Consider the following 27,859-nt stretch of genomic DNA (forward strand, 5'->3'; position numbering starts at 1 on the left):
CATCCACTGGGCTATCTTTAAAGTCCCCAGCCTGTTCCTCCCCCAGTTTTGAAGTAGAGGCAGCAGAACTGGCAGCAGAAATAGGAGGGCAAGCAGCATCAGCATCTATGATACCACCATGTAGGGAATGATGCTGATGGACTATTTACACAAATGTGATGTTGTCACAGGTTATTTGGCTACTATAAAAGGGGACTGCAACTCGAAAAAGGTTGGGAATCACTGCTCTAGTGGCATTCAGACTGGATTACTGTACTGCACTCTATATACTAGTCTAAAGCAAAACTGGATACTCAATGTCCACTTGAGTACCAGTAGATGCTGATGTGTCATATCAGCTTCAAAACCCAATTTAGAGTTTGATAACTGGCTTTTAACGAGCTGGTGTATCTCAGTGAGTAGAACACTAAAGCTCGGGGTTCAAATCCCCTCCAGAAGAGGAACAAGCTAATATCACATGGAGCATGAATAGCTGATAGGGTAATGTGCCCTGTTATCTGTGCAGCCTTGGGCAAGCTGGATAGTCTCAGAGCACCACTGGCAAACCAGTTTTGGGTACTTAAAAGAACCCTGGGTAACAATAAGCTGGGATTTACTTGATGGTGATGATGATGATGATAATAATAATAGTAATAATAGGATTTGGGTGTAGATGAATGGAAGGAGCATCTCTGGTCAGACTGTTGGCTGGTTGATATGGACACCAACACTTTCACACTAGCCAAAGCAACTAGGCTGCAGGGCACCAGGGACAGGTCCTTCTAGGCAGTGACCTAGTATCTGCATGTGAAAATTTGTTCCAATAAATAAATTTTTGCAATGCTCCATACTGAGAGAATTTTGACTTGGTCCTGAAGACTTACATGTATTTTCACCTAATATAGTTATTTTTCTTTTAGGCTTCATATGTGTCTGTGGGTATATACCGCTATGGGGTGGTATACAAGTCCAATAAATAAATAAATAAATAAATATAAATATCTCTCTCTCTCTCTCTGAGTACAGTACTGTACAGTATATAGCATTCCAATAAATACAAAATAAGCTGATTTTGGAACAAAATCAGCTTAACTCCACATATATATGCTTATGGATTTAAGCTGATTTTTTTATTGTTTTTATTTTCTTCACTTTGTTTTTACCACTTTGTTGTGTTGCAAATAAAACCCCTTGATTTCATGGGAACTTGCATCTAAACATGTACACACCCCACTTTAATGGTTTAAATTTTGTATCCTCCTATATGAAAACAAAAGATTTAATTAACGGCACTATAAAACTTTGTGAGGTTGGTTTGGGTCCGTTTAGGATGATCGTGGTATTGCTTCCTAACTGTGCAGTAAAGTGTCAGGTTTCCATAACTTTAGTCCTCTCGTTCATCTACTGTATATATACAGTACATGAGCGGTTTCCTCAGTGGTAAACGGCGGGAACTCCACATATACAGTACTCAGATAAATGATTATGCACACATTCCACTCCGACATGCCGAGTGAGGAACGACCAGGCCGCGCAGTGTCGTAGTTCCGCCCCCCCCTCCGGTTCGCCGCGGGAATTACGCTACGCAGAAGCCCTTTCCGAATAGCCGCGTTAGTCCTGGGAACTCTGAGGAGGCGGCTTCGGGCCTAAAGAGGGCGCCAAGGCGCCCGAGCCCCGCCCTGTTCGCTCTCTCGGGAGAGGCGGCCGGGGTGCCGAACAAGACACGAAGGGGGTGGGTGTGATGAGGTAGGGAATGGCCGCGCATGCGCAGTGGTGGACCCAAGCGGCCACGGTGATGGCTGCGCAGTGACGGTTGGATCTAACGGTTGCTATTGACATTGGGGCTGGGCGTGCGGTGGATGGTTCTTTCGCCGGGAGCGGCTAGAAGCAGCGAAGCCGGGAGCTCCGCCGAAGAAGTCTCGGTAGCCCCGTGGTAATGCGGCCCCGGTGAAACTCCGGACGGAGGCGCCTTTTCCCCCCCTCCCACCCGTAACCGAGCCGGGCCCGGGCCGTCGCCCTCCGCTGGGCTCGCGGATCCTGCCTCCGCCCCCCATGTGGGGCCTGCCCTCCGCCTGAGGCGCCCGAGAGGGCGGAGGAGCAAGGCCGGTATGGCCGGCTGCCAGGAGTAGTCGCTGGGGCCGCCGCCGCCGCCGCTCGGAGCGAAGCGGCGGGGGGGGGGGGAGAGAGAGGAAGGCAGGCAGGCAGGCGAGGGGGGCGGGGGAAGAGCAGGCTCCGGCCCTGGCTGTGACGGCGCCTCGATGCGGGGCTAGGAGTGCAGCCGCCCCTCGGCCTGCCCTGCCCGGGCGCGGAGCCGCGCTTTCTTCTCAGCCCGGAGCCGTCGGCCTCAGCGTCTGCGATGAACCCGGTGAATGCCACTGCCTTGTACATCTCCGCCAGTCGCCTGGTGCTCAGCTACGGCCCCGGGGAGGATCCGCAGTGTCTGGCCGAGATCGGCAAGCTGCTGCCCTACTTCCGGCAGTCGCTCTCCTGCTGTGTGTGCGGTGAGTGAGGCGCTTTCTATTGTTCTGGGCCGCGGGCGAGCTGGCACCCTCCTTTTCCCTCCCTCCCTCCCTCCTTCCTCTCCGTCAGTCCGTCCGTCCGCCCGCCCGCCTTGGTCTCGCCTCACTCGTTACACCCCTTTGGAAATGGGCAGGGAGCAGAGCCGCCTTCCTCTGGGGTAGACTTCGCCAGCCGAGAGACGCATGCCCTGCAGGGCTCATTCTTTCCTCAAGGGAGTGCTTTCTGAAACTTTTCCTCCTCGTTTGGCTGGCTTTTGAGACTGCTCGGGAGGTGGGCGCTTGTGCGGTGCGAGTAAATGCTGTAAAGGCCGGACGGTAAACGAAGACGGGAAATTGAAGCGGTAGTAAGAGTCCTGCTCAAACTCGCCTTGACCGCCGTGTAAGCGTTTCAGACAAAACTGAAAGTTCCCACAAGCTGCTTTTCCCCCAAATGGGTTGTACTTTTGGCTAATAATCATGCTGTCTCAAGGAATCACCCATGTTGGCCTGTTAACAATAAACTTCCACAAAAAGGTGACATTATCAAGTCTTAACAGAGTAATCCTAAGCACGTTTATTTAGAAGTAGGTTCTATGCCTGTTAGCAGTCATAGAAGTGCTGCCAAATGCTGTTATTATGGAACAAGGTTTGTAGTTGGGTATACAGTAGTGAGTTTTTACATGGGGGAGTACAGGTAGGCAAATATCTGCAGAGGAATGGATGGACTTGCATCTGACATCAGGAAAAATGACATTTCAGAGAACAGAGGAGGAAGATTTCAACTTCACAGGATGCTATGCTTTAAGGTGGCTGTTTTCAAACAGAACTTCAGGAGATGATAAGTATTAAACACTGTAACAGTTAAGTTACGGTTTTTCAATAGGTTCAGTTATACTTTGAATCAGGATAATTTAGTTTTTATAGGATATGTGTTTATTGCCCAATGCCAGAATTTTTTACAGAAATATCAACACTGTTCTGTGAATGAGTAGTGTTAATAGCATAAATGTCATCACACTCTCAACTTTTTGCATTTAATTTTGCTCTGACTTCACTGTTTACCCACCACTGCCACCATCACCACCACATGTATGGAGTTTAGAAGAAACTTTACATCTTTTGTAGACTAGAACCTGCTTCCTAAAGTTTATGCCATAATATATTTCTCAAAATATATTAAGACTTTTCTTTTTGCTTTTAGTAGATTTGTTACCATGAATGTTTAAGACTTTTTGGCAATAATTCAGATAGGAAGCAAAATACTAAATGTGTTTGTTTTGCATAACAATACAGTGGACCCTCGACTTACAGACGGCTCGACTTACAGACTTTTCGAGTTACAGACTTCTCTGGCTGCAAAATTTAGATTTGACTTGCAGCCGGAGAATCGACTTACAGACCAGAAAAAAACCAAAATGCAACAAAAATAGAATAAAAACTGCCAGTTATGGGATTAATCAGTTTTCAATGCATTGTAGGTCAATGGAGATTCGACCTACAGACTTTTCGACTTGCAGCCACCGTTCCAATACAGATTAATTCTGTAAGTAGAGGGTCCACTGTACCTTTTAGTTGTTCCCTTTTAAGGAAAGTTTGCTTACCGATGCAAATAGACTAACACTGTGGGAGGAAGTGTTTTGTAATTGAAAGGAGAAGTAAAGTCATTCCCATACTGAGGCCTCAGTTTGTTTTGGTAGTCATATAACAGAGTTACACAGATGCTACTCAGAGTATTGAGTGACTGGCATGCACTCCTGTGTTGCAAATTGTAAACAGAGTCAAACTGCATTGGAAAGAGTTATACAACATTCTGTATTCACTCATGTTCCTTTCTCTTTTCATTGCATTTTAAAATTAGCAAAGCTGAAGCTAGCAGTTAGAGAAAATTATGTGAAAGATTGAGATTCGTAAAAGGAAGAAAATGATATGATTAAGATTGCTGTTGTCAGGCCTTCTACTTTTCACTCCCATATCCTTGTTTCTGTAGGGGGGAATTATGGGTAATACTGAGGAATCAATTTAATTTTTTAATAAACTTATAAAGCTCATGGCCAGTGAATACATTATTAGAGTTAAAGATACTTTGATATCTCAAGCAAAGTATCTAGATATTGTCCCTTTCCTTGCAAGTGCACAGCTGTCCTTTCTAGAAATGACTGTATAAATGCCCATTATTGAAGTAATTTGTGTTGTGTCCTGGTCTTACATTATGTTTTGCAAAATATAGTGCACATAAGATCTCTGTTTAAACTTAACTACAAAAGGGGGAACATACATAGAAGATAGATAACCTGCTGGTAGTCTGTTTCTTAATGCTCACAGATGTGAAGTAACTACTTAATTCTGCTTTCTGGTATGATTGGCCTTGAAAATTTAACAGATGTGCTAATTTCCGATGGAATTAATATGTAGGATAAGAAATTAACATCAGTTTTTATATTCATAGTTTGTATAGATGCACTGAGGTTTTGTTCATATTTTTCCTGTAAACTTTATGGTAAAATAACTGACTTGAGGCAGATTTTACAGTTTTTTTCACTGTAAACCAATGTCACAGTAGACTTTTTCTAGAGCAAGTTTTATTCTGTAAGAACTGCATTACTGCTTGGCAGTGAAAGACTGGAGGGTCTGGCGTGCTCTGGTCCATGGGGTCACGAAGAGTCAGACACAACTTAATGACTAAACAACAAAAAAAGTCTCAAAATATTTAAATTTGTCAGTCAGTATGTGTGTTTTAATGCAGGGGTCCCCAACCTTGAGCTCCCATCGCTTGTCCCAGCTCCTGCCAACCTAGCGGTTCGAAAGCATGCAATGTGAGAATATAAATAGGTACCACCTCGGTGGGAAGGTAACAGCGTTCCGTGTCTAGTCGTGCTGGCCATGTGAGCACGGAAGATTGTCTTTGGACAAACGCTAGCTCTGTGTGTTGGAAGCGGAGATGAGCACCACCCCCTAGAGTCGGACATGATTGGACAAATTGTCAAGGGGAACCTTTTCCTTTACCTAGTGTGTTTTGGTTAATATTCCTGATGTTATTCCTAGTAACTCCTGTTGCTGCCTTTTTTTCCCCTTTCATTTTTTCTTTTTACTCCAATTCCCAGGTTTCTCCAAAAATTCTCCGGGCAGAATACTGGGAATTTCTGCCCACAAACACACATCTACATTTCAGTCACCTGGAGCAGGTCCTGGACTTCCTTTCTAAAGAAAGGAAGCTGCCCCAGTGTTTCTTGTAAGGTCCAAGTCTTTATGGAAGGTGAACTCTTGTTGCTCATTAGACTCTGTATAGGGCACCCTCAAAGAATTACATCTTCCACAAAAACCTGGACCTCCCAGAAAGCACTGGAATGGTTTCTTTTTATGTGCAGCAAGTTAGCCTGAGACAGCTGGGAAGATAGGCCTGTTCCAGGTGAGTGAAATGTAGGTGTGTGTCTGTGGACAGGAACTCCTAGAATTCTCTCTTGGAGTTTTTGAAGAATTCTGGAAATTGGTGTAAAGGAAGAAAACAGAATGGTGTATTCTCAGTTATTATTTGAGCTGCACCCCACAAGACTGAGCAGATTTCAGTGCTTTGATTTAAATAGATCATTGTGTGAACTGGGCTGTAATTTCAACCGTAGGTTTGATTCTCAAGTTGTATTGTTCTGGTAATTATGCAGTGGGTGGGCAAAATGCAGCTTATGGGCTGAGTGTGGCCAGAATGCGTCTTCTGTTGCTCACACATGTCACATATAAATTTTTTTTTTAATGGTGAGGGTTCAGAAAATTCCCTTATGCCTTACATGCCCAAGAGGGATAGGACATTTTTATTTTAGGACTTCCACTCCCATAAGTTGGCGAGGCAAAATTATGGGAGCGAAAGCACTCAAATTAGCAATAAGTAGAAAGCCCACTTACTGCCATTCCCATCGTGCTTCTCTGTTAATTGGGAAGGAAAGAGCCACATTTTAATATGGGAATTGCAAGGATTTCCTATGACTCAGAAGGGTTAATGGGAGTGCTTCTTCTGAAGGAGGCTGTCTCTTGTCAGAATTGTTCTCCCATGAAACTTTGTGCAGGAACAGCAAAGAGGTGAGAGGGCTGCATTATTTATAGGAGTCCTTAAAATACAAAAATCCTGTCCTGTGCTCCCACAGTCTATTTTTAATCAAAAAAAGTTCGGGGCCACTAAAAGATTTCAGTGAGTTTTACCAATCAAAATATGCCTTTAATTGTAAGGAAACATTTTGGGAGGTAGGGGTCATGGGAGCAGGTTAGCCTTCTAAGATCTTGAGTTGAGTTGTGCCCCAGGACCTACTTGAAAAGTTCTGTTGGTTGTGTCATTTGCTGTATAATTCCACAATATGCAGTATGTTCAAATTATAATTTCCTTATGCATGCTCACTTAAGCTTACTATTATGTAATTATAGCATGTTTCAATTACTGTATTGTCATGGACAGCTTGGTTCTTGCTTTCTTAGCATGTAATCCTAAACATGTTTCCTGAGAAGTAAGCCATCATATTGAGTACAGTGGTGCCCCGCAAGACAATGTTAATTTGTTCAGCGAAAATCGCTGTCTTGTGAAAACATTGTCTTGTGAAATGCGGTTCCCCATTGGAATGCATTGAAATCCGTTTAATGCGTTCCAATGGGGACAAATAGTTGTTTTGCGAAAATCGCCCATAGAGAAACCGTTTTGTGAAGCACCGATCAGCTGTCAAAATTGCTGTCTTGCAAAAGTCGGTCGCGAAAACACCCGTTTTGCGAGTTGCAGACCTAGCTGTCAAAATCGTTGTCTTGCGAAAATCTGTCCCCCAAAAAAGTCTTGTAAAGCACATACCGAAACATCGTATAACAAAAATTGCCCATAGGAAACACTATTTGGCGAAGCGCTATAGCGATTGCAAAAACTTATAATGCAGATTCATCGTTTTGCAAGGCAATCCTCTAGTGGGGCACCACTGTACAGGAACTGACTTCCTTTCAAGTACGGGATTGCAGTTAGTGCCATTGTAGAACTATTTGTAGCTCTTCTGACCAAACTGATGCTGACATTTCAGATTGGGGTCTTCAGATGTAATAGTAAATCAAAGTTCTTTGAACTCTTGTGTACTTGGGATGAGTAAGCATGCTAGTACATGCTTCTTGATCACCTAAATATGGTTTCTTATGCCAGTGCAGGTGGCTAAAGAAACCACACAATGTATAAGATGACTGGGCGTATAAGACGACCCCAACATTTTCACTCAAAATATAGCATTCGTTATATACTCGCCGTATAAGACTACCCCTCCCTTTGCCTTTTACACCGCCAGAGGGGCAGAGAGGGAGGAGAAGGAAAGCAAGTTTCTGGGGCGGGCTACCAGCTGGCCCAAGGCAGAGGCCAGCGCCTGCTCGCTCGCCCAGCCTCCGGAAGTTTTCTCGAGAGCCCGGCACTGGCTTGTCGCAGGTGCCATTTGCTTGCCAGCTTCTCTCCGCCCAGGTAACATGGTGGTAGGTCACGGGGAAGAAGGAGGCGGCGCTGCTGCTGCTGCTTCCCGCGAGGGCAACTGTGCAAGGAAGTGACTGAGCCGGTGGGGACCGAGCTCCGCCCGCTTTCTGGCCTGGGCTCACCTCTCCATGCTGCTTCCTGCTGGGCCATGCGACGCCTGAGCCGCCTGCTGCCTCCTTGGGAGAAGAGGCGCCGCCTCCACTGCCGCCTCTTCTTCCTCATTCACCTCTCCTCTTTCCTCCTTGCGCTACGTGCTGCCCGTTCTGGGTGCACCCGGCGTATAAGACCCCCCCCCCACTTGGAGGCATGTTTTTCAGGGCAAAAAAGTCATCTTATACACCGGCAAATACGGTATGTTCTTTAAGTTGAAAACCATGTCACTGTTTGCATAGTGAAGGGAACTTTTGAGGTTATGGCAGTATATACTTAGAGGTATTGGTGTTCTCTGTACTTTTTCTCCATCAGTAAGTCCTGTTTTGGTGTTCCCACATTGTGTTCTCATGACCCCTTTACTGCAGGCAGTAACGTAGAATTCTTACATGAAGCAGGATCTTTCTAATTTGTCTGATTCCTTCTCTCTTCCTGCAATTAATCGTTCTTTTTTAATTTTTATATTGCCCCCCCCATTGGTGATAGTATGTAGGGTGAAGTTCTGGATGTTTCTTTATATGCTAAAATGCTTCTTATTATGAAAACTTGGGTATAATAAAGGATCTTGACATCTGGCATAATAGCTACATTAAATGAGAAAATAAAATGCTTGGTTTGATGCAGTTATCCTATTGTCACTGACTTAGAAGCAAAACTGACACATCTTTCGGGAGATGGGCTTTGATCACCCTTCCTTTTTCCAGTGGTCCGAACAGTTAATTAACAGAAATACTGACTGCTTTTTTTCTACTACTTCTTTTTTTGCTACTTGTGATGTTTGTAAATTTATGTTAAGTGTCAAGACTGAGCTCCGCTCCCCTTCTTAAGTAAACATTTGTGGTAAGTTTGTCATCAAAGCAAAGCTTTAAAACAAGAGACTATTGCCCCCTTTCTTACCCTGATACTACTTGTATGTCTCCCTGAGTAAAACTTTATAAATTCTCTTCTAAAACATTGGCAAGCTTGTCATGCACACTAGTTGTGCATCTAACTGGGCTTTGTTATTTGCTGGTAATGACTTAACTGCTCTGGAGATGCAAGCTTCTGTCTTGCCGTAGTCCTGAAAGACAGCTTCATGCAGAATGTCTCGCAGTGGTCTGTTCTTATCTTTTGAAGACATTGACCTAATTCTTATATTATGTTGAACTGTGTTTTAGGATGCATATATTTGTTTGAGGTGTTTCCCTTCTTCCTGGCAAAGCTAAGAGGAAATTGAAAGTTTTCTTGTATGCCTTCAGTTTATTGTCATTCAGTATTGTGTTCGAATTCATACAAGATGCTCAAGTTAATTCTTACAAAATGCTTAAAATGTTTGAAGAGATCAAGCCTTGTTTCACTAAACCAGTGGTTCTCAACTTTGGGTTCACAGATGTTCTTAGACCAAAACTCCCAGAAATCCTGGCCAATGGAGCTAGTGCTGAAGACTTCTAGGAGATTTATCCCAAGAATATCTGGGGATCCAAGGTTGGGAACTATTCCATTGCCATATTTCAGGGTAAACATAATTTCTCTGGGTTTATGTATGCTCCTAAATGTGAGTTAATTGTACATGAAGTGAAATGGAATCAGGAAAAAATGGGAGTGAAGAGAAAAATAGAATGGTAGCTTCTGATTGTGAATTGATGGTAGTGCTAAGGAGGACAAGAATGATGGGAGTGCTTATGTTCATTTATGTAATCAGAGTTTAATGTTATATTCAAATGAAGCTACTGTTAATAGTGAGACTGAATATGTGAAAATGAGTGATCACATTGTTCCCACCAAATGAAATTGTTAGTTGTATTTGTTTTTATGCAGGCCTGGATTATCTACCCATCTTACCTTATTGCTTTCTCTGACTTGTAGCGAGACTCCAGAGTTGGACTTTCCTCAGTTGTGTGAACTGATATTCTTAGATTCATGAAAATGAATCTGAAAGTATGATTTTATAGTGTGAAATAAATACTTAGGTGACATATAACACTGAATAATGGACCTGTCATTTCTCCCTTGAAAATCTTTTCCAGAGGGCTCAGGGGATCTCTTAGACTGGCTCTAATGAAGCTACGATGTTGGGGTGGAGAAATTAGAAAAATTAGACATATGAGGTTTATGTGAAATATTGTAACAAGGCTCTGTTAGTTCTGTGACTTATTGTTTTGTTGGTTCTGCAAGTATAGGAAATGAAGATCTGATCCAGAGTTTGTATTATGATTAGTAAACTAAAACTGACTCTCAGTTTCCAAAAGAAGTACTGAAACCAACATTGCCTCTAATTTTCCTCCCTGCTGTGCAGGAGCCTTGCTCATTTCTGCCCAAGGGGCGGGGTTTCATCCTAAACCAGGAAGTAAACAGGCATCAACACAAGCTGCCGCTGCGTGGCACCAATGGAGCTCTGTGCACACGCACACCTTAGAGGGAACATTGACTGAAACTGATACGAAGAGAGGGTGAAGCATGTGAGTTTGATGATTCCTACATCTGAACGAGCCCTTTGTCTACTGCTTCTGTTTTAGTTCCTAAATTATTAAAACTTATAAGTGAATTACTGTTTTCTATCAAGATTTGAATATGTCAGAACAAATAATTATTTGTGCCTCTTATGCAGGAGCAAGGTAGAAAATATTTTAGAAGCTGGCTGTTCAGTTGAATTTTAATTATTTTAAGTAAAGTTAATCATAACTGTTGGTTTGCCAAGAATAATCAGTGTCAACTTGAATCAGTAGTTGAAGGATGTTAAATAAGTATTAACTAGAGCTTGAAACCTGGCGTGCTCTGGTCCATGGGGTCACAAAGAGTCAGACACAACTAAAAAACAACAGAGCTTGAAACAGATATATGATTTTGCACATACAACTCAGAATCCCACAGCCTGCATCCCACACTCAACATGGCCAGTAATAGGGAGATTGGGGGAAATATGTCAGCAATGTGATACAACCTCCTGTTCTGTTTTTCCTATCTCTGATCTAGTTCTGAGTCAACTGAGTCTGTGCCTTTTTTGGATCAGTACTTGGAAGCAGTAACAGGTTGGATAAGGGACTATATAGTTATACTGACAGTGCAGATGTCCTGTATGACTGGTTCTTGGGTCTTAAAATTAGGTAGATGGCCTGTTTCAGCTGAATTTGTGTTCCCTCTGAAAGAGCAAGTGCACAGGGGTCCCCAACCCTGGTCCGCGGCCCGGTGCCAGTCTGGGGCCTTGGCAGAATTGGGCCACGGAGACAGATCTTCCTCCCACCCCGCATGAACACACCCCCATGCACGCATGGCACTCCCCCAGATGCACAGGTGCCACACCCCCGTGAGCACACCTGCCCCCTGCAAGTGTGCCCTGCACCATCTACACATGCATGCGAGTGTGCCCCAGACCCGTGAGCGTGGCCTGCAGCATGCGTGTGAGTGCCCCCTGCACCATCCATACATGAGCATGTGTGTGCCTGTCCCCCCCAAAAGCACAGGAGCATCCCCCCGTGCACAGACCCTGCACCCCAACCGGTCCGCGGGTCGGAAAAAGTTGGGGACCACTGATCTAGTATATGTCTTGATCTGTTTTGGTTACTAGCTCTCAGATGGTTTTAGTGGCATGGACTGTCTTTGGCTGGTGCTTCAGGTATAGTAATTCCTGGACAGAGGTAACTTAGTCTACCTCTTTTTGGAATTATTATAATGCATTTTAATGAGTATGCCCTTGAAGAGTATCTGAAAATTACAGTTGCTACAAAATTCAGTTATCAGGATAATGCCAGGAATAACTTTCAGGGATCATATAACAATAGTTTTGAAATAGCTGTATTTGTTGCCCTTGTGTTTGAAGAATGAATTCAGGCTTGTCTTACTGTGCCCCAAACAGTGTTTGGGCCCATATACCTGCAACCAGTCTTTTTTCTGTATTAGCCCATCTACTTGTCCCAACCTTGGGGAGAATGTGTTGGGTGATCATATGAGAAATGTGCTTTCATAGTGCTCTCCCAAATCTGGAATATTCTTCCTCAAGAGATAATCTGACAGATTTCAGTGGCAGGCTCTTTACCTTAGTATATGACAGCAGAGTTACACAGAGAAGCGAAAAACAGTTCATACCAAGATAGTCAGAAAAACAATGAGAGGTGACTAATTGCCAGAACTGAAAGTGCAGTGTAAGTTAAATCAAGGATGGATGAAGCATTTCTATTCACATACATTGTAGATTATTACATAAAATATTCTGCTCTTCGACAGGTACTTTTTAACCATTGAACTTCAGCAGAAATCCCAGATGTATTAATGTCAGGAGCTTCTAAATAGTTCACTGTGGCCTAATTTATTATCTTTATTTGCCAAGGACATTTATGGAACACAGAAATGGGTAGAACACAAACACACAAAACAGTGTAAATTGTAAGTTTTCCTTTAAACCTCAGAAGCCTCTGTGCTGCAAGGTCAGAAGACCAGCTTTCATAAGATCGAATCAACTCGACAGAGTGAACTCTTGTTTCTTGTCCCAGCTCCTGCCAACCTAGCAGATCCAAAGCATGTAAAAGTGTGAGTAGATAAATAGGTACCACCACAGCGGGAAGGTTACGGCGTTCCGTGTCTAGTCGCGCTGGCCACATGACCATGGAAACTGTATACAGACAAACGCTGGCTCTATGGCTTGGAGACGGGGATGAGCACCGCACCCTAGAGTCAGACACGATTAAACTAAATGTCAAGGAGAACCTTTACCTTTACCTACATAATTTTAACAGGGCACAGCAAAATTCTAAATTTATTGTAGCCTACCCTTGCTAGGAAAGAATCCACATATACAGTGGTGCCCCCCTTGATGACGATAATCCGTCAAGCGAAAAAAAAACCCCATTGGAATGCATTGAAAACCAGTCAGTTCATTCCAATGAGGGAAATACGTGCTCGTGCAGCGAAAATCCTTTATATGGCGGCCATTTTCTGCTCCCTGTCTTGCGAAATGAGGTCAGCAAAACAGCGGAGAGCCATTTTGAGAGCCACCGATCAGCGGTTTTTAGATCGTCATTTAGCGAAAAATTGGTTCCTGAAGCAGGGAACCGATTGTCATCAAGCAGATTTTCCCGATACAAACATCGTTTTGCTATCGCTATAGCAATCGCAAAATACTCATCGTCAAGCGATTTCGTCATCTAAAGAGGTAATCGTCAAGCAGGGCACCAATGCATTACATAACACCCTGCTGTAGGGTTATACTCAGAATAATGCAGCCTGCAAATGAGAAAATTGCCAGTCCTCCCCTTTTTCCAGTCTGTTGGTTAATTTCCCTTTAGCTTGTAAACTGCTTAAAAACAATGGGAACACCAGTCTGGAAAAAGCTTGGTGCCTTCTTGTGTCGGAGCTAGAAACTGAGGTAATAAATACAGCGATGTTGATTTTCATTCATGAGATTATATTGGACTTAATTCTTAGAACTAGAGCAACAGATAATTGACATGATAGGGTAGTTGTAACTGTTTAGGGCAACTGTAAAATATGTATTGGTATAGCATTCTATGTTGTGTTCTTATCTGTTTCACAAGAACTATTCATACGCACTCAAGATTTTTATGATTGTTTACTTTGGTGCTGAACAAAGTCCAAGATGAGAGAACGACTGTTATGCAGGAAATCATCAAATCAAACGGGAGCTCAGGAAGTGCTAATCCCTTGGCATCTGTCTAGGATACATGGTACCACATAGAGATTTGGATGGAATTGGAGCTCAAGATTTCAGGAAGCATGAATAGCATTTATTTGAGACATGTCCAAACTGAGAAGATGTAACTGTTAAAAAATTGTGCTTTGATTAAACATGGCAAACATAAATAGGAACAGAAGTGGAGAAGGTGCCTTTATAAATGAATGATGTGTTTTCATTTCCTGCTTGTTTCATTCCATTGTGTGTCTTTCTAAGGTTATCTTTGTGAGCTGTAGAAATTTATTTTCTCAATGCTCAATCTTTTAAAAAGACATATTCTCCACGTTGTGCACTTGTTATTGTCAAAGCTGCTCTGTGGAACATTGTTGTAGATGTTTCTCAGATACAAGATTTGTAAAACAAGCAATAGTAATTTGAACCCTGTATTCCAGTTAGATTCAGTGTTCAAATTGAGGTTGGTTCTTAACTCATATATGATGCCACTGATGTCTTCTCACTTCTTCTTCACACTACCACTTTATAACTTGCTTGCTGGATGCTTTCCTCCAAACTCACTGTCTCCTCCAATTTCTCTAACACCTCCTCATCTTTCTTTTTTAAAATGTTATTATTTTTGAGACATACATAAAAAACAAATAAAAACCTACAAGACAATGAAGAACACGTAAGACAAACAAAACATATAAGCAGGGAGGTATTTCCCATACCAATTTATCCATTATATATTCTGACTACAGCAGATCTTAAGTCTTATTCCCATACTGCATCATAGTATATCTGTGTGTATCTACACATGTTATATTTCATATCCCTATTTCGTATAACTAATTAAGTGTCTAACATCCTAAATTTATAATAAATGTTATGAATTCTGTCACCTGCATTTCCATCTATCCAATTCTCATCATAAACATTTCTCATTCCATCTTTAAGATTACTTTAAGATTACTTATCCACGAATAAAATCCACACAAGGCCAGTTCATTCATCAAAGATCTCCATTCTTATAGATGAAAAGATACTATATATCTAATATTGTTAACATAGTCAGTATTGTAATTCACACATACAGTGGTGCCCCACATGATGACGATAATTCCCCTGAAATCGCTGTACAGTGAAATTGTCGTCATGCGAAAACAGTTTCCCCATTGGAATGCATTGAAAACCGGTTAATGCGTTCCAATGGGGGAAATACTTCGTTGTCCTGTGCAGATCCTCCATAGGGCAGCCATTTTGTGAGCGCCGATCAGCTGTTTTTAGTAGCTGTCTTCCGAAGCATAGGTCCGGAAAATAGCGGGAAGCCATTTTGCGAAGCCGACGATCAGCTGTAAAGATTGTCGTCTTGCGAATAAACGGTCCGTGAAGTGCGTACCAAATCGTTGTGAAGCGGAATTCCCCCATTGAAATGCCTGTTTTGCAAATCACTATAGCGATCACAAAAAGTCATCATCCTGCGGTTTTGTCGTTTAGCGGGGTCGTCATGCGGGGCACCACTGTATTTGATATCTCAATATACATGCCTCAGAAACAAAAGCATCCAATATTATTATTCACCATCATTTCTAAAGTTCATAAATTACATATACTTGTCTACCATTAAGATTCATACCTGGCCAGAATTGCTTATAGTATAGTACTCATGTTACTTTATATGTAAATATATATCTCTCAAACCAATGATTTCTATTATTTATTCAGCAGAGACCTTTGGGTAGTGTGGGCGGCATATAAATTAAATAAATAAAAATAAATAAGTAACTTTTTCCCTTTTCATTTTTGCTTATCAGCTCCAATGTTATAAATTCAAGATTGGCCTCTTGCCTCTTTTTGCCAGTTTTAAAATGCCATCTATTATTATTATTATTATTATTATTATTTATTTAATTTATACCCCGCCTATCTAGTCGGTGAGGACCACTCTAGGCGGCTAACAACAATAAAATACAGTAACAATATATATAAACAATTCTAATTAGTAAAAACACTACAATACATTACATAGAGTGCAAAACAGAAGAAGGAGGTCAAGAGGAAACTGCTCTGACCCTGACAAAACTGGTGCTCAATCTCACAAAACAAATCCAGACACACAAGCTGTACCTTAAATCTGTTGTCTTTTGGAATACAGTGATTAAATATCTCTTTAAGGCATTTTCTATCCGGTTTATTAATTTCATCCCAATATAGTCCGTGTCTTGGTTTTGGAGCAACATAGATCTATCCAATCTCTGATCAAAAATTTCTGCCCCCAGATTTGCCCATTTCTCTCCCTTTACATTATTTCCCGTCGGAACAATCTCAATATGCTTTCCCCCATCTTTCCAACCTCCCTTTTTGTCCTTTTTGATCATCTCATCCAGCTTTTTGAGAAAAACAGTCTCTCTTTCTCTGGCGACAGCAGTTGTTGAGTAAGTTCAATGGTTTGTTCAAACATTTCATCCTGCTTTAAGACAGTCTCTCTCTTTCTCTCTGACACAGACACTTCATCCTGCTTTAAGACGGTCTCTCTCTCTGACGATAGTAGTTGTTCATCAAATTCAGTGGTTTGTTTAAGCCGTTTGTCTTCGCTCTCCATCTTATCATGCAATCAGAGAAGTGTCACCTTAAATTCTGCCCTCACTTCTAAAAATTGAGCCTTGATTTGTTTGATAATATCCAATTGGAATTCTTGAAGAAATCTCTGGAAATAAATCTCCATTGTGGATTCCAATAATGAGTCTCCCCCTCCATTCATGGCTATCACAGTTAGCAGGTTAATTACTCAGATTTCCCTCATGATTTATTAGCCAGTCCACACTTAAAGTCCTGAGAAGGAGACTCTGATTGTAACTCCAGCCGTGTTAAGGATGTTACTTGATTTATAATCCACCTTGTAGCTCAATGCAGAGTCACATAGATTAAATTGTGCACAGTTATTTAAAGTTCTTAAGTCCTGAATTTATGAAAAGCCAGTTCTTGGGGAGGAAGGGTTAAGAGAGGAAAGACAAAGTTGGTTTCGTTTTCTGAGTTCTGTCAGCTGTGACGCAGTAAGAAAAACTCCAATGTTACAGGCATTACTAAAGTTACGCTGCTTGAGATCGTTCTCCTTATCAACTTCCAAAAGAACACATCTGATCTTTTACTTACTGTAGCTTATCGTTCGTTTAGTCGTTTAGTTGTGTCCGACTCTTCGTGACCCCTCTTCGTGACCCCTCTTCGCACGCCAGGCCCTGCTATCTTCCACTGCCTCCCAGAGTTGGATCAGATTCATGTTGGTTGCTTCGGTGACACTGTCCAACCATCTCATCCTCTGTCATCCCCTTCTCCTCTTGCCTTCACACTTTCCCAACATTAAGGTCTTTTCCAGGGAGTCCTCTCTTCTCATGAGATGGCCAAAGTATTGGAGCCTCAGCTTCAGGATCTGTCCTTCCAGTGAGCACTCAGGGTTGATTTCCTTTAGAATTGATAGGTTTGTTTTCCTTGCAGTCCAGGGGACTCTCAGGAGCCTCCTCCAGCACCGCAGTTCAAAGGCATCAATTCTTCGGCGGTCAGCTTTCTTTATGGTCCAGCTCTCACTTCCATACATCACTACTTATCAGCAGATCATTAATCTCTGTTCATGCAGTCGGATAATAAATCTTCATACTTTCCCCTCTCCAGGCAGCTAACTCACTATCATGGTAACTTCACGAGAAAGTTGCATGCAGGAAGGGAAACTTCCAAAAGACAGGCCGCCATCTGAAATTCGGCGTTTCCAAGCCCCACTTGCTGCAAGTCCACTCTCTGGTAGAAAACATGGCCCCCTTCTCCTGGGGGGTCCGCTGATTCGGAGTAAACCCAGGGGAATCCAGAGCCCTGGAATTTTCCCTGTTCTCACTGCCCGTTGCTCCGCCCCTCCCTCTTCTTTCTTGTTTGAAGGGCATGCCATTATAACCTTTGCTGTTTTGTTTCTTCTCTTTCCCATCTCGTGTCGTACTGGTGTGCTGACTGATATAAACACACTAGTTCATAATGGCTGTAAAATGAGTTTTGGATAGAAATGGGGGTATTCGTATTTGAATACAAATATCCCTGCACAGGTGGCGATATGGGGCTGGACGATCTATTCACCGATCCCCTACTGCCACGGATTCCGTGATTCTTTCAATGGCTTCGCAGATTGTGATCAGCTAGCCACTCCTGGCAGGAGGTGGGAGGACAAGCCTCTCTGCAAGGTTAAAGAGTGGCTCACAGATGGCGATCTGCAGAGCCATTGGAAGAATCATGGCATCTGCATCAGCGGCAGATTGGTGAGTGGACTGTCCGGCCCTATGGGGCTGGACCCTCATTATCGCCACCTGTGCAGGGATATATGTATTCAAATATGAATACCCCCATCTCTATATTTGGACACTGTGGGAGGGATTAGTTAACCTACCAAATGGTTGTAAAAGTGAGGGATTGTATTCTGAGCTGTGTTAAGTTGTGAGTTTCTTGTGTTCTGAACAGATTTCTATGAGGTATTATTGAAGCGCACCCAACTCACCTCACCTCACCACACATGATCTTAAAACTGCTGGGCTAGAATGGATACCCCTTTAGGCACATGTCCACATCATTTTACTTTCTCGTCAATAGCTCTCTACATCATGTCTATCAAGCTATTCTTTTCACTGTACTACCATCATTTTGTTCTTTTGTATAGTTTTGTTCTATACTGAGTTGGGCAATTGGTCCATCTAACCCAATATTGTCAACTCTTACTGGCTATGTCTCTTTTGGGATTTCAAGCAAGATTCTTTCATAGCCAGCCATACCTGGAGATTTCTAATATTCCCTGTTTATGCCTCATTCAGATTCTAACCATATAAGATAGACTGTGTTCAAGGTGATATATTTACAGAAGGCTAAACAAAACAAGACTTTCAGTGATGCTTAGGGTTGATTGCTTAGGGTTGATAAAAGAATGGCATAACAGTTGAAAATCTCCTGTCAAAGATATTCTACAAATGTTTTTAAATGCTCTTTAAAATTATGACCGTATTGTTGATGGAGATTGGGGCTAGGGGGCACCCTAAAACCACTTCCATCTGTTAATGCTATTGACTACATACAAATCGGCATTTCTGGCTCATAGCACATTTTATTTAGCCATTGTGCTGCATCAGTTGTCAGTGGATAGTTTATGGTATCAGGAAGCTGCTTGAGTTTACAAGAGCTGAGCAGGGCAGTTGACAGAATATTGTGACGATTGCTTGTTCATAGAGTTGCCATAAGTTGTGATTTGACAGTAGAGAACAAGAATAAAATGTCATTGAAAAGGGATATGCTTTGATCATGCAGAAAAGTGTGAAAGATCACACAAAGTATATGGGAAAGCAGAGTATATGGTTCATGGTATAGGTAATAAGTAATAATTAGTATTTTTGTTTGTTTCAATCCATTCACCAGTGTATAGTGAGGTTTTTATGATTTTGTCAGTAATACAGATTTTCATTATTGTATGATTCTATATTTTCTATGTCATGTTTCTAAGAGACACATTGCTTCGATTTGTTACATATCGTTTCTTTCAGCCTTCAGTATCTCCAACTTCCTGGACAGGAGAATAGTCTATAATCATTTGTGTTATCTTTCTCCTGTGATTGCCTAAAAGTACAGTACTTTGCAGCGGGAGGAGTACTGATGTCTGTTTGTTTCCTTTCCTCAGGCGTTGTTTTATCTATGCCTGTTGTAGCTGCAGAATTGAAGTTACAGTACTTGAAAATATGTCCAGAGATTGAGTGCCTGTGATATCACAAATGTTATCTGGCTGTCCCCCTTTTTCTTCTGCAGAAATCTATTGTCCTTGGCAGTTGTATGTCTTCTGTCTTTCTTTCTTTCTGTCTTTCTGTCTGTCTGTCTGTCTGTCAGAGTGCTCCCATCATGTGGAATGCCTTTTCAGTTAAGTTCCCCATTGCTGTATTTCATCCTGTCCCCTTCCAGTGAATCTTGGTCTTTATAGTTTGTCGACAAACTGGTCTGCAACATGTCAACTTAGTTTCATTTCTTATTGATAACATCCATTTATATATTTCATTTAACAAAATCAAAAAAAGTTGATTGTGCTGCCTGAGAGAAATAGGCATTTGTTTTGATTGCTGACAGAAAAATTCTTCTGACAGAATGAGAAATCAGCTTGGCTTTTGCTCCACCACAATTTTAATTATTTTTCTGCCCAATCATGTAAGCAAGTATCCAACTGCATGCCATGCATCTTGATATGCATGACCCAACCCAGTGTCAGATTTGGCCATGGTGACATACTTGCTTTATCTCCATCTCATTCAGGATCAAGGTGGATTTGATTTAAATCACAATTTAAATATTAAAAATCAAAGTATTTTTAAATTTTAAAAAATTGTGATTTAAATCAGTTTGAGTTTTAAAAAATCATTGATTTTTTTATTCACCCTGAAGTTACTCTATCTACATGGATCTGTAACATTCTCTGCATGGGGGAATGAAATGTTCCGAAGGTTCAGTCAATGCAGAATATTGTGGCTCGACTAAACTAGAGCCTATTACAAGGAATCTGTGACCCCCATATTATGACAGCCTCATTGATCCATTTTGTCTACAATTCAAATTCTTGATCATAACCTATAAGGCTGTGCATGGCTTGGGGCAACATTATTTGAATGAGCACATTGTCCTGTATGAGCCTCTCTGTTTTATGATTCTTAGAAAAGGCCTTTCTCTCCGCCACATTCATAAGCATATTGTGGGGCTACAAGAGAGAGCAAGTGACTGCTCCCACACTGTAGATTTCTATGCCAAGAAATTCGAAGCTAGCTCCACCTTGATCATTCTGCCTTCATTCTTATTCAGGTAGGCTTTGATGTTTGAGCTGCTGTAGCAAGTTTAAATTTGTATATCTTGTCATTTCTTTTGTGTTTTTATTTGATATGTTTCCACTGGATTCTTTATTGTTTTAATTAAAACTTTTGTTACTTGCATTTTAATGTTGGCTGCTTTGGGTACTACTTTTCATTGGAAATGCAGGAAATGAACTGAATAAATGCTAATAATATAAAATCTACTCCTGGTTCATTATTTTAATAAGTAATGAGCTTGTTGAAACTGTACTTTTCTAGGGTGAAGCAATGGGAAATTTGTGTCTTTGGTTACTGACAGAATATATATAGTTTTAACACCTTTTTCCTGTGAGTAATATAGCACCTGAAGTTGTATCCTTGGACTGGGTAGTATTACTACTTATCCAGGGACTCCTTCATTCTTTATCTTCCAATATGTGACAGAGCAGCTTTGTTGCAACAATACAGATTGTGAAATCTTAATGCCATCATGTTTTTGCTGAAACATGAGTACACCAACATTGGATGCAGAATGATTACATCATAATCATATTGCGTACCAGCATCTGGAGAGTTTAGTCATTTCATACAAATAGTATACTCAGAGCAGAGAGTAATAGTATAAGAATATTGCATGACAATTGTCTGCTAACCAAAATGTGATTCTGGGTAGTAACTGCAAAAAAGAAAAGAAAAAAGACTTGTGTGGCTTGTAGGGTTCCACAGGAATCTTCTGACCCTAAACATTGACATTGACATTTTTTTAATGAAGGACACTTTTGTCAGATTGATTCCACATGAGGAAACCAGTGCATATGGATGTGATTTTTTTATGTGCAACAGCTGCACTCTGTCTGAGTTTCTGCTATCAACCGCGCACGAGAGAGACTGCCTAATACTTTAAATAAACTCTTCTATATTGTTGACAGTTCGGTAGAATCTCACTGATGGATGGCTTCTTATCTCTCTAGGATTTTGAGCAATTGTAGTTTTTATCAATATTTTGTAAGGTGTCAGGAACTGAGGCATAGAATTTAAATACCAATCACTGTGGGGCTCCCAAATAGTACATCCATTTATTAACATCACTATCCTGAAGGGTGTTTTTTTGAAGGGAAAGGTTTTGGGGTAGTTTTTCCCCCATAGACATATCTGATATTTGAGATAAAATTGGTAGAATTTGTATCTGCATGCTTTGTATTAGATTTTATTCTCAGTTTTTCAATTCATAGCAAGAACAACATGCTTAGTAAAGTTTCTAAAATCTATCTAAAATGTCTTTGATTTCCCCAAACAGATAAATAACAAATATGCATGCATGTGTTTGTGTTGATGGGTTAAAATTAATGATTAACAAGTTGCAGCTGATGATTAGCTACCATGAGAAGCTAGATTGGTAGATATGGGACAGATCTCTCTGTACCAGCATTTTGATTGTGGAGCTTCCTCCCAGAGGAAGCTAAACTGGTTCTGTCTTTGTTCAGTTTTTGACAGGTAACTAAATTGTAAAGTTCCAAAAACCTTTGGTTTCTGGGAGAGTATTTTTAAAAACTAGTTTATAGAGGAAGTCGAGATGTGCTTTTAACATATGTTTTAAAATGCTTTTAATCTGTTTTTAAACATTTTTATCAGTTATAAATCTCTTTGGGAGCTCTGTTCGGGGAAGAAAAATAGTGAACAATTACATTAAATACATGAGGCAGAAACAAGTGAAGTGTAGCCCTATGGGTGTACAGTATATGGATGGTTTCCCAAGGCTGTTCTCTCAGCTTCCTCTTTTTCTGACAACAAAGGTAAAGCCTCCAGGAATAACAGTCTACCTTTAAAATGTGTCTCAAGGACTCTTCACACCTTTTAACACAATTTTTAACACTGGAAGTGGACTCCTAGTCTTTTCCTTTTATTTATTTATTTAGTTAGTTAGTTCACCTGCTAAGTAGTTAGGTAGCTTTAGGAATTTTTGGTAGTTTGTGAAGTCCCCAGCAAGGTTTATGTGTTCTGGAAAATACATTCAAAGAACTTTCATGCAATCATTTTGTAATGGCTGTTAGAATTCTGCAGAATTATTTTTGATTGTTTGCAGAACTATAGAATCACCTGGATTGTATTCTAACTGTATCAGTGCAAAATGAATGTAATTGGAATAGTGAAAATGAGCATTAAGAACACATTAGCCTGATCATCACTATATTGCTTTGTATTGTGATTATCCATATGTCATTGGTATACATAGTGTAGTTTTGTGGTTACCCTTGTGTAATATAAAATTGCAGCTACAGTATGAAATGGTATTTGAATTGTCATAATAGAATCTTGGCTTCCTTTTGAGCTTTTATAATCATTTTCTTTTTTTCCCTTTAGGAAATCTACTTCAAGATCCAATTGCACCCACCAACTCCACATGTCAGCATTATGTCTGCAAAAGTTGTAAAGGCAAGAAGATGATGATGAAGCCTTCGTGTAGTTGGTGCAAAGACTATGAGCAGTTTGAAGAAAATAAACAGTTAAGCATTCTAGTTAACTGCTATAAAAAACTATGTGAGTACATAACACAAACACCACTAGCTCTAGATATTCAACAGGCTGTTGAGAGTTCTCCAGATCTTTTGACTTTGCTAAAAGATGGCTCCTCACTCCATGAAGACCCAGAAAAAGAATCAGAAGAACCATTGGCATTGTGTTTGACACATTCCCCATCACCTTCAACCTCAGAGCATACTAATGAACCTCCAAGTTGTTCTTCTGTACCTGAAAGCATAAATGACTCTGATATGAAAGGCTCTGCTGTTAATGGGCTGCCCAATTGTAATGGGTTATCAGATACACTTGGAGCAAATATTCCTTCTCCTGAACATACAGATGTAGTCAATGTGTGTAGTCCTGGACAATACATAAAAACAGAAGATATCTCTAGCAGTCTTCAGCCTGTTTGTGATGTGGTTTCCCCTAGTGACTTGTGTGGAGCAAGCATTGATATTCACAGTTTCAGCGAAGACATCAAACCTGGTGATTCTCTTTTACTCAGTGTTGAAGAAGTCCTACGGAGTTTGGACTCCAACCCACAGATCTGCAGTTCTAATCTGCAACACAGCTTAGAAACCAGTTTATCTAATGGCCCTTTTTTGCAGCTTTCTCCCCCACCTCCTAGCCATAACATGTTCATATCAATGGATGCTTCACCTCATGGGATTTCCTGTACAGCAGCAACACCTAAGGTAGCAAAATTGAACAGAAAACGTTCCCGATCGGAAAGTGACAGTGAAAAGGTTCAGCCCCTTCCCATTTCCAGCATTCTTTGTGGCCCAACATTGGGAGCCTCAGCTCCCATAACAGTGAAACAGGAAGCGGAGATGTCTTTGCAGCCTATAGCAAATGTACCCAATGGTGGCACTGCACCTAAAATAGGCAAAACTGTACTGTTGTCAAATAAAAGCATGAAAAAGAATCTAGATCATACCACCAAGAAATCTAAATCTAAATCAGGAATGCTGAAAAAGTCAAAAGAAAAAAATCCTAGTCACGTTATGCCAGGAAGTCCAACCAAAACTGTGTACAAAAAGGCACAAGAGAAGAAGGGGTGTAAATGTGGTCGAGCCACGCAAAATCCAAGTGTTCTTACATGTCGTGGCCAGCGCTGCCCTTGCTATTCGAACCGTAAAGCCTGTTTGGACTGCATATGCCGTGGCTGCCAAAATTCTTATATGGCTAATGGGGAGAAGAAACTGGAGGCATTTGCTGTGCCAGAAAAGGCCTTGGAGCAGACTAGGCTTACTTTGGGCATTAATGTGACAAGCATTGCTGTTCGCAATGCCAGCACAAGTACCAGTGTAATTAATGTGACAGGATCACCAGTAACTACGTTTTTAGCTGCCAGTACAAACGATGATAAGAACTTGGATGAAGCTATAGAAATGAGATATGACTGCTGAGTCTTTTATTTTCTTTTTGACTTTCTCCCTTTGGCAGGGGGACTGCTACAGTTTTGAAGGCAGCTATGGTTCTGTTTAACTTGCCGGAGCTCCTACATATAGATCACTTGTATCAAGTGTTTTTCATTGCTATGTTGTGCGTTAGTGTCTGGGAAATAGTTTGACGGTAATTGCGGAGTTACCCTGAAACTGTCTTTTGTTCTTACAGCACCTCATAGTTTCAGCTCAAATGCTAATGTAAATGATTTTTTTAAAAATACAATATGACTTCCTGACAAATACTGACCTTGTTGTACCAATTCATGCTTTGTGCTTAATCAGAGATTGATTAAATATACAGAAAATGGTTCCTATTCAGTCCATCATATTTCAGCTAATTCATGATATAGCCACGTTCAGTGCCTGTGTTGAAAAAAACAAAACAAAAAACAAATGAGCACATTTTCCTCCTAAAAATCTAATAAAAATAACAAGTCGTAATACCAACTTATTAGTGTCTAGAGAAATTAGAAATTTAGCACCTTAAAACTTATTCAGAAAGTAAGAATTACTCTACAACTAATATATGCTGCTCAAAAGGGGAAAAAAATGATCAAACTTAGTCCTCTCTTCATGTCACCCAAAGTTCTTCTCTTTTCCTCTGAAAGAAAAACTTTTTGGAGCTCATTTGTCTTGAACCAGCCTCCCAAGATTTTTATTTTCAGTTTTAGAAAGAGATGTGCAGGTTAAGGTTAGTAATCTAATATGATTGTCATATTATTAGCATTCATGTTAACATTCAACTTCAGGATATTCCTGTTGAGTTGGTTATAAAAATAGTACTCTATATTTTGAATGGAGTTATGCTCGTTGCCTTCAAACAGAAGCAATTTGATTCTCATGCCAAAGGTATAGAGCTGTTCGTTTATTCTATGTATTTGATTTAAATATTGCAAGAACATAGCTCTGATCTAGCCAGGTGCACTTGTTTCAGATATACAATGCTGTCTGACTACTGACTTTTAGCTGAGGTGGTTCCACATCTCCCGTGCCTGGTTTCTCAAGCGCTTCTCTTCCGAGTAGTTGCGGTCTCATTTAGGAGGTGGCCTCGATGCACACAAGTAAGGAATAAGAAGATCTGGGTTAAAGTAAGTGAAATGCTACAGTGCAGCCATGACTGGAGCAGCAGTAATATGCCAAACCTGGAATTGCTATGGTTAGTCCTGCAGGTGATCTTAGAACCAACAGAAACTGCTCCATGTCCTGTTTGTTGTGCAAGAATTTATCAATAGTTTATTTTCATTTGCACCATGGGAAAAGACAACAAACTGTAGGTTGGAAAATACCATTTATGTTAAGCCTACTGATTTTGTGATACATGTCTAATGTTCAGATTCCCCCTTTTTGACAAACTGGGGGCTGACTAGAATAGAATGGATTACCTGTAAATTGTTTCCAGTTAGCCTCCCTGAACAACAAAATAGCTTCCATCAGTGCAACTAGGAAGGAGTGATTTTCCTTTAGCCTTGCAGCTCAATCTGCACCATAGGGTTCAGAGTTCACCTGAAGCATATTCTTGGAGATTAACGGGTGAGAAGGGAAAGTCCTATTGCATGAATGCTCTCACAACACTGGATTTTGCCTTTTATCCTCCATCTCCTAATTTAAAGCAATATATATAAAAGTAATGTCACAGTTTCTAAAACTCTGCTGCTTGCCATCTGAATATTCACTAAATGAAATTGCCAATGAATTATGACATCAGACAGTTTGGATTTGGCACAAAGCATGTACAGTGGTTACTAGGTCGGAAGAGTAAGTGAAAGGTTTTGGACACCAATTGGATGATGCCTCCTTTTTGTTCTGTAGTGTACCATGGTGTCATTTTATGTGAATGTGGTCAAATAGCATTTTTGTTGGCTTTAAGGTTTGTTTTTCCCCCTGTCTTTTCTGTGGGTAGGGCAGGGTGGGTGGGGGTTAAAGCCATAGAAAGAAGAATGTGATGTAAGTGTTCTGTATGTATTTTTTTTCTGTTTTGCAAGAAGAGTTGAAAATATTTTTGATAATGAGAGTAAATGGTGGAAAATGCTCTTTAGTACTCTTGTCTCTCTCTCTTCCCCCCCCCCAGTTCAAACCCCTGAATTCTGTGTTTAATTTTGAGGTTTACTATGTCCTATTAAAACATAATTAGTTAAATATGTATGTGATTTTTGTCTGGACCAAATGGGATCTGCCATTATCTACTTTGGTGTTCTAACCCTAACTTGCTAGTGTAAATCTGATAATTATTTCACTGTCTGTATGAAGATTAATCAAAAAGAAGAAAGCCCGGAGTGCTATTCCCACAAGCAGGGTATTATCTGGAAATTACTGTAGAACTGTTAAGTTTTTTCTCCCCGAAGACTGCTGCTAACAGTTATGGAGCTCCGATACGTCATGAGTATGCCTTGCTCCCCAAGGATAATTTCAATATATCTTAGAGCTGCACTACATAGCATTCCAGTAGCTGATGGTTTAGGTCAAATGTTCTTTAGAACCGTTTTATCAGAGATTCCGGATCTTTAATGTATTACTGGTGGTAAATTCAGGTTTGTTTTAAAAACTAGTTTCCTTCTATGCTGCCACATTCTTAAACTGTGTATTAAAATTGAGGTGATTAATAAATGTCAGTTTTCAAATTTTTATTTGGTAAATAATTCAGGAAACTAGTTATGGTTCCATTTAATGCTCTGAATACATGGTTTCTAAAGGCTAAGTTATCTCCTGCAGTTGAATAAAGCAGTGAGGGAATACCTGTTACGTTGGTAATAAATGACATGATTGTCTGAAATCAGCACTCTCATGACCCTGTACTCTGGCACGAATTTTTTCTTTGTTGCTTTGTTTGTAATGTCATAATTTAGAAGAGAAGGAAATAATGTGAACACTTAATACATCCCCTTATTACCTCCCTTTGATCTTATCTTCTAGGTGTTTGAAGAAGGGCCAAGGTATCTCTTTAGCTCTTCAGAGTCCATCAGCATTCACTGTAGCTTCTTTACAGTCATAATTTTATTTCAGAAGAGATTTGTTAATCAACCATACATGTTTTCAATATGTACAGTACATACATTTCTCATAGTGCTGCTTGTTCATGAGGATACTTGCAGATTAAAAAAAACACATACTAGAACATGTGCAGCCATATTAAAAAATTACCATGAAGCAGCCCAAGGGACTAAGACCTCAGCATGGAGTCAAATGAGCAAGTGTGGAAGTGTCTTGAAGCTCGTACAAACTTGATGGTGCTAGCTGCTTGAACACATAGTTAATTCCAGGCTCAGGTGTTAGTGTGGGCCTGTAAGATCCAAAAGGAAGGTTGGTAGGGGAATTGAGAACATTGTAACTGAGAAGCTTGTTAAGTGCACCAC

General features: G+C 40.8%; 1 protein-coding gene across 5 annotated transcripts; it reads left to right on the forward strand.

Annotated features, from left to right (window-relative positions):
* The first annotated feature begins 2,184 nt into the window (after positions 1 to 2,184).
* MSL2 (MSL complex subunit 2) lies at positions 2,185 to 27,306 on the forward strand. 5 transcript variants are annotated; one of them, XM_020787452.3, is made up of 2 exons: positions 2,185 to 2,480; positions 22,903 to 27,306. In XM_020787452.3, the coding sequence occupies exons 1-2, from the start codon at positions 2,336 to 2,338 to the stop codon at positions 24,468 to 24,470; spliced, it is 1,713 nt and encodes a 570-aa protein (XP_020643111.1). In that variant the 5' UTR covers positions 2,185 to 2,335; the 3' UTR covers positions 24,471 to 27,306. The 5 variants fall into 5 exon arrangements, with proteins under 5 accessions (XP_020643111.1, XP_078245479.1, XP_020643115.1 ...); XM_078389353.1 differs by lacking the exon at positions 2,185 to 2,480 and adding an exon at positions 2,712 to 3,283; XM_020787456.3 differs by lacking the exon at positions 2,185 to 2,480 and adding an exon at positions 2,800 to 2,877.
* Positions 27,307 to 27,859: the final 553 nt, after the last annotated feature.

This window comes from Pogona vitticeps, chromosome 3 (genome assembly GCF_051106095.1).
Source record: "Pogona vitticeps strain Pit_001003342236 chromosome 3, PviZW2.1, whole genome shotgun sequence".
Classification (NCBI taxonomy): Eukaryota; Metazoa; Chordata; class Lepidosauria; order Squamata; family Agamidae; genus Pogona; species Pogona vitticeps.